The 13,301-nt window shown below is 46.1% G+C and overlaps 1 protein-coding gene across 4 annotated transcripts in view; it reads left to right on the top strand.

Annotated features, from left to right (window-relative positions):
- CNNM1 (cyclin and CBS domain divalent metal cation transport mediator 1) overlaps nt 1-13,301 on the top strand; it is a 48,346-nt gene that overhangs the window by 19,109 nt on the left and 15,936 nt on the right. For 2 of the 4 annotated variants that reach the window (XM_060034294.1, XM_060034291.1), the window contains exons 3-7: nt 1,820-1,960; nt 4,823-4,992; nt 6,612-6,711; nt 7,063-7,110; nt 10,537-10,599. In XM_060034294.1, the coding sequence (XP_059890277.1) occupies nt 1,820-1,960; nt 4,823-4,992; nt 6,612-6,711; nt 7,063-7,110; nt 10,537-10,599 (522 nt within the window). The remainder of the gene's footprint in view (nt 1-1,819; nt 1,961-4,822; nt 4,993-6,611; nt 6,712-7,062; nt 7,111-10,536; nt 10,600-13,301) is intronic. The other 2 variants (XM_060034295.1, XM_060034293.1) reach the window with 1 other exon arrangement.

Genomic DNA, 13,301 nt, shown 5'->3' with positions numbered 1-13,301 from the left:
GAGCCCTGAGGGGGCTCATCTTCTTGAGTTAGGGGTTAATTTCTCCCTCCCCCATTCCTTTCTCCCTTCTCCACCTCTGCCCATGGCTCATGATCTAGAATTCCCAAGTGTCTCAATAGATACAGTGGTGAAAACATACACACTAAAGTGTTAGTGACTGATAGTAGTGACAGGGGTCTAAATGAGTAAGCTCTTCCGAGGGCCTTTGTTTGAATGACTTAATACTCCGAATGCACACTAATAAAATTGAAGGAATGAAGAGGGAGATCAGAAGACTGATTCTCCAATGATGAACTGTTCGGTGGCATTCTGATGGAGGAGGGAGAGGGGATATTTAGACAAAGGTGTCATGCAAATCAGAACGTTACTCACTAGTCACACAAAAGGACTGGTCTGATACATATATTTGCTGCTGTCTTGCCTAACCGTCCTCTCTCTAAAGGAGAGGGTTTTCCCACTCTGGCATGAATCCTTAAGAGCTTTGAGAAGGCCAAGGAGCCAGGAATACAGTGTTGCTTCTCCCTGGACCCTGACCCCCCAGGGCAGCTGGGCCTGGATCTCACCACTGTGGCAGCCAGACACAAGGAGTGTTAAAGCCAGGGCCCAGAGCCCAAGGCAGGCCCACAAGAGAGCAGTGCGGTGGAAGGCACTTTCTCCCTCCAGAAGGGAGCCCCAATTGTGTGGTGGGGTGAGCTCCAAAGGGAGGGGGAGAGTCCAAAGGAAACCCTGTCCCTGGAGTTCATTCCCTTTCATTTCCACTGTGTCCTCTCAGCCTGCACTGAAAGTTCCCTGCAGCCCTGTTTTTCTCTAGGCCAACTTTGGAGAAAACCCAAATCTGTTTCTTTGCTCCCCTTAGCACAGGTTAAGATAGACTAAAGTTTCAAAATTTTACTCAATACTAAGGGAAAGCAAAAGAGACATGACCAAAGAAAACATTCCCCTTACCCCCTAAACATGTTTTTTAAGACAAGCTTTTAAAAAGCAGGAAGAAAAAATTAAACTGGAAAAAGCAGAGATTTTCTCAATTAGTAATCACAATAGTCCTGCCTGAGGCCGCCACCCAGAGGCCACACCTTTATGGATTACAGAGCTATTTCCATTTTTTTCCCTTCTTTCCTTTATTTCCCCCAGTTCTCTCCCCATGGAGGGGCCAGGGTTGAAGCAAGAGAATTGTCAGTGGGGAGGGGGGTGACTGCCCTCCTCCCTTGGGTGGCATGCCTCAAGTACCACTCAGAGTGTGGTTTAAATCAGCAGGAAGAGACCAGGTGAGCTCAGCTCTGGGGATAGGAGAAAGGCAGAGGCAGAAACCCCCTGGGCCCTGCCAAAGTCCTTGAGGCTAAGAGTGCAAATTCCTCGCGTTTGAACGCCTTTTTGTAAGCATTTCACAGATAGGTTCAGATTGGAGTCTCATAATAAGAGACTCCTGAGATGAGCAGAAAAATTATGATTAATCACTAACCTTATTGTATAGATTAAAACACACGAACACTCTGATGCCTGGAGAGCTTGCACAGCTCGTAAACAGGGAGGCCAGCCCTAGAAGCCTGAACTTGGGAGCCCCAGGCTGGCCTTCCCCTTTTCCACTGTTCACCACTTCAGTGCAAGTAACACTGAGACATGGCAGCAGCTCCCACCTTCTATCCCTTATCCACATCCTTCCAGTCTCTGGGAAAGAGATGTTGCGATGTCACCTACAGTTGACACTTTCCAGAAATCCCTGTGGTCCCAAAGGAACTATCTGTCTCAGGTGGTTATGGTGAAACCTCCAAAAACCATTAGCGATTCTGAGATAGCTGCAATGTGTCCCCTGTCCCGACAGCCGACAATCGGAAAAAGCAGAGGGTCCCACACAGGGAGAGGAAGCGGCACGACTTCTCCTTGTTTAAGCTTTCTGACTCGGAGATGAGGGTGAAGATCTCTCCACAGCTTCTGCTGGCCACACACCGCTTCATGGCCACAGGTATGATGACTCTACCCGCCCGCATCTCCACCGCAGGCAGGCAAGGCAGCTCTGGAGGGTGGGACCCAGGCACCAATCACTTTTAATACCTTACGAGCTAATTCCAATTCTGGGACTGAGAACCACTGTTCCAGGAGAGGAGGTCATCTTAGGTGGGGCGACAGGACTCCACATACTGTCATTTTCAGCCTCAGGCCTGATCTTCTAGGTGGGGAAGTGAGCATAATGCTACTCTGCTTTTCTCTCTTCTACTCGAAAAAAGGGCTGAGGAATTCACCGCTGCACTTTCCCTTCCTCCACCTGCTTCAAGGCGGGAGGTGGTGGGCCCCAGAGGGTTCATCAGGGAGGGACAGGCGATGTCCTGTGCAGCCACAAAGGCCCTGGGGCCCAGACCCTCCAGGGGCCATGTAGGCCTGTGAGCTACGAGTTCTTCAAATACAGATGTGGATTGTGAATACTGGAATCTTTAGAAAGAAAAAAAAGAGAGAATCCAAAGATAAACTTCTTCTTGTGAAGAAAGTAAAGTTTGTCTTTGAACCGTCTAACCTTCTCATCCATGCCTAATTAATGTGCTGACCTAAAATGATCACACACATTACTAAGTTCAATATGTAATTAATCTAACATGTATTTATTGAGTATATAATGAGTGCTAGTACTGTTCCAGTTACTAAAAAGTAGAAAATTTTAAATTGGAGCTTCTAAGAGAGTTACAGATGTAGAAAATAAACTTATGATTACCAGGAGGTAAGAGTGGGGAGGGATAAACTGGAAGATTGGGATTGACACATACACACTACTATATATGAAATAGATAACTAATAAGGACCTACTGAATAGCACAGGGAACTCTACTCAATACTCTGTAATGGCCTATATGGGAAAAGAATCCAAAACAGGGTAGATATATGTATATGTATAACAGATTCGCTTTGCTGTACTGCAGAAACTAACACAACATTGTAAATCAATATACTCCAATAAAAATTTTTAAAAAGTTCAGGTCATAAAGAAAATAAATAAATAAATAAACAAATACATAAAGAAATTGGAGCTTCTTTAGGGTTTTCAACATGTTACCTAGTTCTCAATACAGATTTCTTTTAATTACTGGCTGTCTGATTTCCTAGAACAAAACAGATGTATCTGTTAATATAATGATATACCATAATAGTGTAGTATAACATAACAATATAAATAATAATATCTACTAATATGTAAATATGATACAGTGATGCTTCTCATTATTGAGAACTTCCCACTTAAATAATTAACTGTTCCTGTTAACTTGAAATTTCATTTCATTCAACAGATACACGTCATACAAATAAGTCAGATTAAATTCTCTGTATTTCATTTGATTGCAGCATTAAAACTTTTTTAGCCATGTTTACATGGCTTACTTATCCACGTCCAACTCAGTAGTTGCGGCATGTGGGCTCAGTAGTTGTCACACACGGGCTCTAGAGCACAGGCTCAGTAGTTGTGGCGCACAGGCTTAGTTGCTGACGGCATGTGGTATTTTCCCGGACCAGGGCTCGAGCCCGTGTGCCCTGCATTGGCAGGAGGATTCTTAGCCACTGTGCCACCAGGGCAGTCCCTTTTGTTGCTTTTTGAACAACTTTATTGAGGTATAATTGATATACAAAAAAACGGTACCTATTTAATGTATACAACTTGATGAGCTTGGAGATAAGCATACACCAGGAAACCATCATCGTAATCTATGCCATAAACATATCCATCACTTCCAAGAGTTTCCTCCCACCCTCTTTATTTGTTATTATTATTTTTGCATGTGTGTGTTAACATAAGACCTACTGTCCGGGCTTCCCTGGTGGCGCAGTGGTTGAGAGTCCGCCTGCCGATGCAGGGGACACGGGCTTGTGCCCCGGTCCGGGAAGATCCCACATGCTGCGGAGCGGCTGGGCCCGTGAGCCATGGCCGCTGAGCCTGCACATCCAGAGCCTGTGCTCCGCAACGGGAGAGGCCGCGACAGTGAGAGGCCCACATACCGCATAAAAAAAAAAAAAAAAAAAAAAAAAGATCTACTGTCTTAGCAAATTTTTTTTTTTTTTTTTTTTTTTTTTTATCTTTTCCTTTTGGTAGGCGGGCCTCTCACTGTTGTGGCCTCTCCCGTTGCGGAGCACAAGCTCCGGACGCGCAGGCCTAGCGGCCATGGCTCACGGGCCCAGCCGCTCCGCAGCATGTGGGATCTTCCCGGACCGGGGCACGAACCCGCGTCCCCCGCATCGGCAGGCGGACCCTCAACCACTGCGCCACCAGGGAAGCCCTTAGCAAATTTTTAAGTATACAGGATAGTATTGCTCTTAGGCTCTCTAGGCTGAGCAGTAGATCTCTAGGATTTATTCGTCTGGCATAGCCAGAACTCTGTACCCTTTGACTAATACCTCCCCATTCCCTCCTTCCCCCAGCCCATTCTCTCTGCTTCTATGAGTTTTACTATTTTCGATTCATCATATAAATGGTATCGAGTAGTATTTGTGCCTGTGCCTGGCTTATGTCCCTTAGCATAACATCCTCCAGGTTCCTCCATGTTGTCACAAATGGCAGGATTTTTCTTCTTTTTTAAGTTTATGTGCAGCTTTAAATAAAGTCAAGGAGAAAAACAATAACAAAACTGACATTGCCAAAATGGTGACCTGTTTCTCCTGAGGTGCCAGTGCAGGGACACACATCCCCAGAGGGCCTGAGACACATACGTGGGCTTAAGACCCCCACCCACCCAAGGGAACTGCAGGAATCCTGCTAGCTTGGTGCCCGAGAGCATGAATGGCCCTGGCTGTGCCCATCCTGACTCCTCCCAGCTGCCAATTCCTCCTGCCTCCCGGTCTCCCCTAGAAGTGGAGCCGTTTAAGTCTCTGTACCTCTCGGAGAAGATCCTGCTGCGGCTCCTGAAACATCCCAACGTGATCCAGGAGCTGAAGTGTGATGAGAAGAACAAGAAGGCCCCGGAACACTACCTGTACCAGCGCAACCGCCCTGTGGACTACTTTGTGCTACTTCTGCAGGTGAGTGGGAAAGCCATGGACCCCCCAAGGGCAAGACAGGACCTCTCTAGACTGGAGAGGAACGGCCATGCCTCCTCTGTGCCAGGTTCCAAGGCTCGGCTCGCTGCCCTGGGAGCAAGGCCAGTTGGTGTGGGTGTTTGTCCACGATGCTCAGAGGGGACAGGTGTGACTGGCTGGCGTCCTGGAGTGGTGGGATCTTGATGGCATTTAATCTGACATCAGCGATGTTTGTGGTGGGATGCAGTGGGTACCTCCCAGCAGAGGGGTTCTGCCGCTGAATTTCCAAACCTGCTGCCCTACAGAATCGCTAACACCGCCTTGTCTCTGCTTGGCCATGCCCGCGAATGCAACTGTGCACTGCCTCCCAAACTTCAGGCACTTCTTGTTTCAGGCCCTTCTCTCTGTTGAGCTGAAATCTCACCATCTCTGATTTACACCCACTGGTCCTTGCTCTGCTCTCTGAAAGCGCACAGAACACATCCGCTCTCTCTACCACACTTCAGCCTTTGCAGTCCCTTAATCTTCTCCTCCTTCAGAAGACTGGGAAGGGAATAAATGAGCAAATGAAAGAGGGGCAGCATCTTCCCGGTACTCACAGGAGTAGAGTCACCCTTTGCCCTGGGTGCCTGGAAAGGCCTGTAAGTAAGTGTCAGGCATGGTTCCAGCACTAGGTAGTGCTGGTGTCCTGACCTGGCTCCACCATTAACTCCGTCCCTATTCCCTGTCTCTTTCCAACAGAATCTGGTGAATCCTAAATACAGTGATTGTCTTAAAATCTTCATTAAACTCACGTTGACTTAGAAAGGGCCTCTCTGTTACAGTTCCCCTGCAGCCTGTCTGCTCGGACTCGGTAGTGTGCCTCACACCCATCCTTCCAGATAGCCTCAATAAAATGCCCCCTCTTCTCCAGAAATGGAGTTGCATTCTTTACTGTTGGAAATGGAGAAGTGTCCTGTTACATCGTTTATATAACACAAGGAACACATAGAGTCTTATGCCTAATATAAACTTAACCATTTTCAGATAAATCTTGGAGGCGTAAAATGTAGTGGCAAGAATGTAGGTTCAGAAATTGGAAAGATCTAGCTTTAAAGTCTAACTAACCGTGACCGAGCTATTTAACCTCTCTGAGCCTCAGAAATGATTCATCTATAAACTGGGGATAAAAATAGTACAGGCTTCATAGGGTGTGGGCGGATCCATGCAGTGGATTTCAGGCCCATAGAAGCACACTATATGCACAAGCTTCTCACAGAATCAGGCTTTATCTCAGCCAGACTTAGAGATGGTTTAGTCTCAGACTACACCTGTGGGGCAGTTTACAGCGTTCTGGGCTAGCTGGTGCCTGGACCCGCATCATGGAAGAGCCATTACAGTCTGCAGGGAAAGCTTGGATGTACATGACGGGATGCTGCTTTATGAACTAAGCAAGTCATTTACTGCCAAGGCCTTCTGAAGTTGGAGTTGCTGTTTCTGAAACGTATCCAGAGAGAATTCACATTTCCCTGTGATAAGATTTTAAGTCCACTTACTATCCAAGCAGAAGTGCTTAGGGTCGTAATCACTAGTAGATCTGGAAGTGCTGTCCACACCCTTAGTACACTTCCTTCTTTCTCCAGGGTAAAGTGGAGGTGGAGGTTGGGAAGGAAGGCCTTCGCTTCGAGAACGGAGCCTTCACCTACTATGGTGTCCCAGCCATCATGACCACTGCTTGCTCAGGTATTCCAGTTTCCAAGCCATAGTTTATTGGGGAAGCAGTGGGACAGTGGAGAAAATGCATCTGGGTTCAAGTTGTGACTCCCGTTATGGACCCTGAACAAGCCTTTTACCTTCCCAGGCTTTAGATGTGGAAGTACATGGTAGACTGTAACATTACCCAGTGTTAGGGATGGATAGTGGTAATTTTCAATATGAAAAGACAAGTTTATTTTACTTTTTACACTTCCACCTGATTGCCCTGTTTTTACAGGGTTGATTGGTGCTGTGGGTGGGGTGGAAGAGGGAGAATTCCTTTAAGAAGGTGTGTTTTCTGAATTGCCTCTGAAACACACTGCATCCTTCTGTCCTTAGATAACGATGTGCGGAAGGTTGGAAGTCTGGCTGGATCCTCTGTCCTTCGTATGTATCTCTCAAACCCCTCCCTCATCCTCCCTGCTGTGGTCCTGCCTCAGCCCACTCTGGGGACCTGGACCGAGCACTCTCAGCCTGGGCTAGGGCTAACACAAATGCTGGCAGCCTCTTTGTATGCTCTGCCAGGAACACTGCTTTCTGCCAGGTACCCACGGACCACAGGGGGCTTAGTTTCTGCGTGTCTGGAATGTTTTCTGCTGCTTCTCTGCTCACGTGCAAATGACGAATGACGGGGGAGGGAGATTGTGAGGGGAGGCCCCATTTATTGTCACCTGCCAGGGAATGCAGGCAGGTGATTTGTGTGCTCTGGTGGAGGTTCAGGCTTTCCTTCGCTGCTGTGATAATTCACCCACTGTCCTTTACTTGCAAACCCTAATACGCTATTATTGTGTCTGTGGCGGTTAGTAAGAAGTGACTGCAAGATCTTAGGACGTAAGTCCCAGGCTGGTGCGTATGTTGCTTATCTGCTTCTCTTTCCTCATTTACCACATCTCAGCTGGTGGAGAAGTGTCTGCAGCTGGCCGTGCATGCTGGTGGGGGCTGGCACGGGGCTGCTGGCGGGTGTCTTCTGTGCCTTCTGTGCTCTACCTTCTCTCTGTTTCCTGCATAAGTTATTGCACTTGTGCTTAGAGAGCATGGCATTTATTGTGATATAAGTGTGATCCAGAAAGCGTTATTTCTCTAGATTTCTCTTTGATTCACCAGTCTGAATTTTGCATTGCTTTCAGCTCTTAGTGTTTATGGTGGCCATTTTAATGCCAAAGGGGTGTTTTTTCTCATCATAAGAAAGATTTTACATAGTGCTTTTTACTGGGATTTATCAGAGGGACCCAAAGCTTGATATCACAATCCGTGGCACATGAAAAGTAGATACCATTTTAACACAGAGAAACTAAAGAAATGACTTGCTCCAAATCACCCAGCAGGTTGGTGATTTACCTAGATGCATTCCGGTGTCCTGACTAGTTCACACAGCACAATGAAATAGAGATTTTAAATCCATCATGTTCCAGAATGTAATTTCTATGTGGAAATATTGGAACAATTTGCAGTGTAACTTCACATCCTAGCCCAGCAGATGTCTGAAATGAAGTTGAAGTAGCTGCCCACACCCAAGGGGTGGTCCAAGATGAGTTGAAGGAGAGCTGTAAAATAAAACATCCTCGTACATTATTATACTTATATAAACCAACAAATCTCAATTAAGGTTGATGAAGGAAGTGTCAGTTCTCAGAACAAGAAATCTAGATGGGAGAGGGATGGTCTACAGGACCTGGTAAACCTTGGTTCTCTAAAGGAGATTTCCACCATCCATCACACTGGGGATTGCTCATGGTAGAGTAACTCTTGGGATATGAAATGTTACCTAGACATGTTGGCCTTATTCTGGCTCTTCCATAAGACCAAAAGATGTGGGAACTCTAGGGGAAAAGAGCTACCTAAAGCTCCCAAGCCCATCTGATTTAGATGACTTTCTTTCTTTTAAAAAAAAGTTTTTCAAGTAGTAAGAAGATGTTATCTGGTTTCCTCCTTTCCTTCCTTCCTGTCTCTAGTTCCTTCTATCAAAATCCTTCCATTTTATATGTGAGACACAGTAAATTTGCAACACTAATCATCCTTCAAAACTGGTTAACTAAAAAGAAATATTAACCTCTCTTTCCCTCCCCACACTTCTGAGCATCTTTATCAATCTTCAGGAGGAAAACGAAATTAAATTAGCCTGTAGGGGTATGGAGACATTTTCCATCCTCCCTGCCAAGCCCTCCTTACCTAATACAGCAAAGCGTGAAGAACTCCAAAGACCACCACCCCACCCCCTGCCCCTCCTTGTTCCAGGTCCACCCTCAGCCCAGGTCCAGCCACCCAGCATCTTTCACTGGCCAAGGACCTCAGCTGTAGGTTGAGGAAGAGCTTAAGCTGAGCCACAAGGCAGTAAACTCTTGTAGGGTCTCAGTCTACCAAACTACCCCTGTCCTTGAAGCCAGCCTAGAGCTTTGTCAGCCTTGAGGGTAATAAAGGAGACAATGAGTTTGCCAGAACACTGGCCCTGTGACCAATGCCTCACAGTTGAACTCGAGGTTACAAGTAAGTCCCTCTGGTTTTCCTGTGCAGGGCAAAGGGAACGCAGTCAGCACTATCTCCTTTGTCTTGGTTCTGATTGCCAGGGAACCCAGGAGGACCGTGGTGAGCCTGGCACTCTGGAGGAACGGGGCCTGAGCTCAGCGTGACCAGAACAGATGCCCACAGTGGTGTGCAATTGGAGAGAGAACAAGTCTCCTATCTGCTTGGCTGGGTATACATGTAATTTGTGGCCCAGAAGCGCTAGGATTCTTCTTGAGACAATGGGGTTTCTTATTCCAGTGTGTCTCGTGATACTAGGGGCCTGTTAAAATATTCTTTGACAAAGAATATGATTATTTGACAAAGCAAATGATTATCAGGTAGGTATAAGGCTTTCCCCTCCCCACTCCTTTGTACTATTGGATAATTTCAGGCAAGTCATCGGGCTCAGCAGCTAAGACTATGGAAGCCACCTATTTCAGTGTGCTGTCACCTGCACTCTGACTTCATTTAGCTCCTTGGAAGAGACTCTGGGAATGACCAGATAAGAGAGATGAAAACAGGTTCCTATGCAGAAACACTACTTGATCAGGGTCAAGGTCGGGAAAGGACTGGAGTATTGCTACACACTCCACCCCACCCAGGCCCCAAGCGATAGCCAGCACCATTTCAGACTCTGTGGGGAAAGAGAGAGAAGGAAAAGGGGATAGGAAGAGAGGTGGTTTGGAGCACTTGTACTTGCAAAGAAATGACTGATTTAGTTTATCAAGTTGATTTACATTAAGATTGCGAGAAATGCTGCCCTTCCTGTGTCCCAAGGCTCTAGCCACGCACAGTTTCTCCCCCAGCACTGTGACCACAGAGGGAGCTCCTAGGAGTCTGAGGCAGGAGACAGCTTCCTCGAGGATGCCCCTAGTAGGAGCATGCACTTGCTTTCACCCCTCCCACAGGTGAGCTGGAGACCTGAGGCAGCGGGGAGAGCCCGGCGGGAATACAGTGCTGGGCTCCCAGCACATTTGCTGGCTCCAAAAGGCGCCTCAGACAGAACACTGCCCACACACACTCCCTGCTGGGGCACCGCCTGTTCTTGTCATTGGCGGGTCTGATCCCCTCAGAAATTATTGTGCATCTTTTTGGAAGACCTTCAGCAAAGTCTATTTTATTTTCTTCTTTCTGGAGAGTGACTTTGTGAGAGGATGCAATTTTCATGTTTCCAGAGGCAAGATTCACTTTGGCAGAGAAATGTGATGTTGTGAAGATCCGGGAACAGACTGTCTCACACGCTTTGCTCTTTGTCTCTCTCCTTTTATGTTTATCTTCCCTTACGCAACTCACAAATCCTTGACTCTTTAGTGCCCATCTCTGTGTCTCGTACCTTCGTCTTCAGCAGAGGGGACTCTCTGGCAGGCTCCCCAGGTAAACATGCATGGGGTCTCGATCTCCATAGATCCATGGGGTTTGCAAGAGGCCTTTGGTCTCTGTCACTGTCCCACATGAAAACTAGTCTCTCCCAACTAGTCTCTCCCAGGACCAAGGCACAGCACGTTGCACGGCTAACACTCACTTGTACTCACTGACCAGGCATTGCTGGTTCAATGGTGTCACGTGTGAACTTAGGCCCGAAGGATATATCTGTGTACGTAGATGGAGAAATGGTGGGGTGAGGAATGGTGTGAATTTTTCCTTATCATTTGTCTGACTGCAGAATGGAGGGTAAGGGGTGCAGCAGAAGAAAAATAGGAAGAAACAATGAAAGACTATGCTTTATTCCTATTTTTCCTCCATCTTTTCTTCTATATGGTCTCTGCCTTTAGCTAACCCACTAACCCCTCCTTATCTTTCTAGTAATGTTACTGTGTAGTGACCATATTCCCTCTAGCTCTGCTCATACAAAGGATGCTATATGTAAAATTTTCAAAACAACTTTTCATCAGGCTTAACCTCTCTTGTTAATTAAACAAAAGTTACTGGATTTTTTTTTTTAATCAGGTAAAGTAGCTCCTCACAGAGCCACACAGTAACTCAAGGATTGAGTAGAATGTAATAAATCTGAACAATCAGTTAAGTGTTTATATTGTTTTCATCACTAGACGTTGATCTCTTAGGGTCATGGAGCAAGTAATGACCAAACTAAGAATTTGTTTGTTAAGTTACCTTGAAGTTAAAGCACAGCCCAATTTCCCATACCCTCTACATCTGTCTCCCTTATCCCAATGCTTTGGCGATGATTCTGAGGCCCCACCGTAGCCTCCGGCATCAAGAATCCAGTTATGTTTCACTGTCTGTATAGTAGACCCTCAACATTCAGAAGGCTCTGTTCTGGGACCTCAAACCCCCAAATTTGCAACTTCAGAACTACTTATGTTGATTTCTACTTTCTCACAAATCACATTTTTCCATCAAAAACCATCTGGTTCCCATGTTTATCTGGACGAGACGACTTAATCACCTTCTCAAATTTCACCAAAGTTTTCTCTCTTACTTAGTGGAGGTTTTCCACCAAGAAATAAATTTTTTTCTTGCTTTGTGAGAGCTCATGCCTTCATGATGACTACAGGAGTACTGTCAATGGGAGATGCCAGTCTGGTACCCTCCCCAGCTAAGTGGTCACCCCCACATGCCCATAAAATTAGAAATGACCACATCATGGACCTTCAAGATCCTTCCAATGTGAGGAATCTTGGTGAATGAAGAACGTGCTAGGAAGCTTCAGCAGAAAGGAAAGATGGACATTTTTAAAAGATTTTCAACGAAAAGGATCAAAGCATTAAAAAAAAGAAAAGAATGACAGCATGAGAGCAGGAGTTATTTTTTTTTAAATTAACCCTTAGTTAACCAGACAACCTAGTTAATTATAACTTCCTACTTATGAAGGTTAGTTCTAGTTCATCGGTATTTATTATGAAAATTAAGGTGACTCATTTCTGCTGTGCAGTCCCCCTATAGGAGGTACTGAGTCTTCCGATCCAACTCTGGCTGGTGCCATGTGCTCCTGAGAGCTCTTTTAACCTTCCCCCCACTTTTCCATGACTGTGTGTGTTCAACCCAATAGGAAGCAGGGGAGGGCAAGGCCAGCTTATTCCCACCCTTGGTTTAACTCTGCAGAGTGAAGCAGTGATGGGCACAGCAGGAGAAAATGAGAGATGGGAACGTTCTGCTTCTCCTTTGGCTCTTTTCTTCCCACCATCTTCTGTCTCACCTCTTTCTGTAGCCAACTGCCAAGCTTTCCTAGCGACCGGGTGACATCCCCAGGACCTATAATTTGGTATTTCCCAGTAGCTCTTGCTTCTGTTCCATATCAGCAGAAGAAGCCTCAGTCATTGGATTTTTATGGAAAGCAGTTCTGGGCACACTCTGGTCCCATACTTGATTTATGATCCAGATACATTAATTTACGTATATTATGTCTTACCCCCATCTTAGATAAACCCTGGAAGTTAGGAATTATTGCTGGGCAACAATAGGTAAGGAAGCAGCTCTGAGAAATTAAGCCATTGGGTCACTGTCAAAGGTGTAGTAAGAAGGTAGAAGGATGCGGACTGGTGTCCAAGTCTCTGAGGTCCTGTTCTAGGCCGGGACCTTGCTGCCCTTCTGAACGTGGGCGTGTTGTGCCCTCTAGAGGCTTGTTTGCATTTTGAAAACAGCTGTGCTAATGAACTAAGGTGCTCCCTCTGGGTTGAGCCCGGTGGTCCCTACACCAAATATTGCCACCATTACCCAGAGGCAGTTTCCTTCTATTTGAGCCTTATTTGAAATAAGGAGAGCAGAGTGGTGTGTGGATTACCTCCAGAATGTGGTGTAATTAGCCAGATTTGCAGGTGCTTTCATTTAAAAACAAACTGCTGAGAGTACACGGCCCCACTGCAGATCTCCCCAGATTCATCCCTTTTTTCTTCTCCCAGTGGTGGAGATGATTCCAAGTTCCCCATGACAGTCCTTCCACAAAAGCACAAAGGCAGGAGAGAGGTCGCAAGCAAGGGTCCTTTTACAATGCCCAGTTGTCCATCTGTAATGTAGTCTGAGATCAGTGAGGTTAGATTTTCCCCAGAATATAAAGGGAGTACCTAAAAATAATCTTTTTACTTTGTGAAATGTGGTAAGTGGAAGTATTCCTTTGG

This window comes from Delphinus delphis, chromosome 16 (genome assembly GCF_949987515.2).
Source record: "Delphinus delphis chromosome 16, mDelDel1.2, whole genome shotgun sequence".
Lineage (NCBI taxonomy): Eukaryota > Metazoa > Chordata > Mammalia > Artiodactyla > Delphinidae > Delphinus > Delphinus delphis.
The sequence above is the reverse complement of the archived record's forward strand: the minus strand, read 5'-3'. Positions and strand labels throughout refer to the sequence as shown.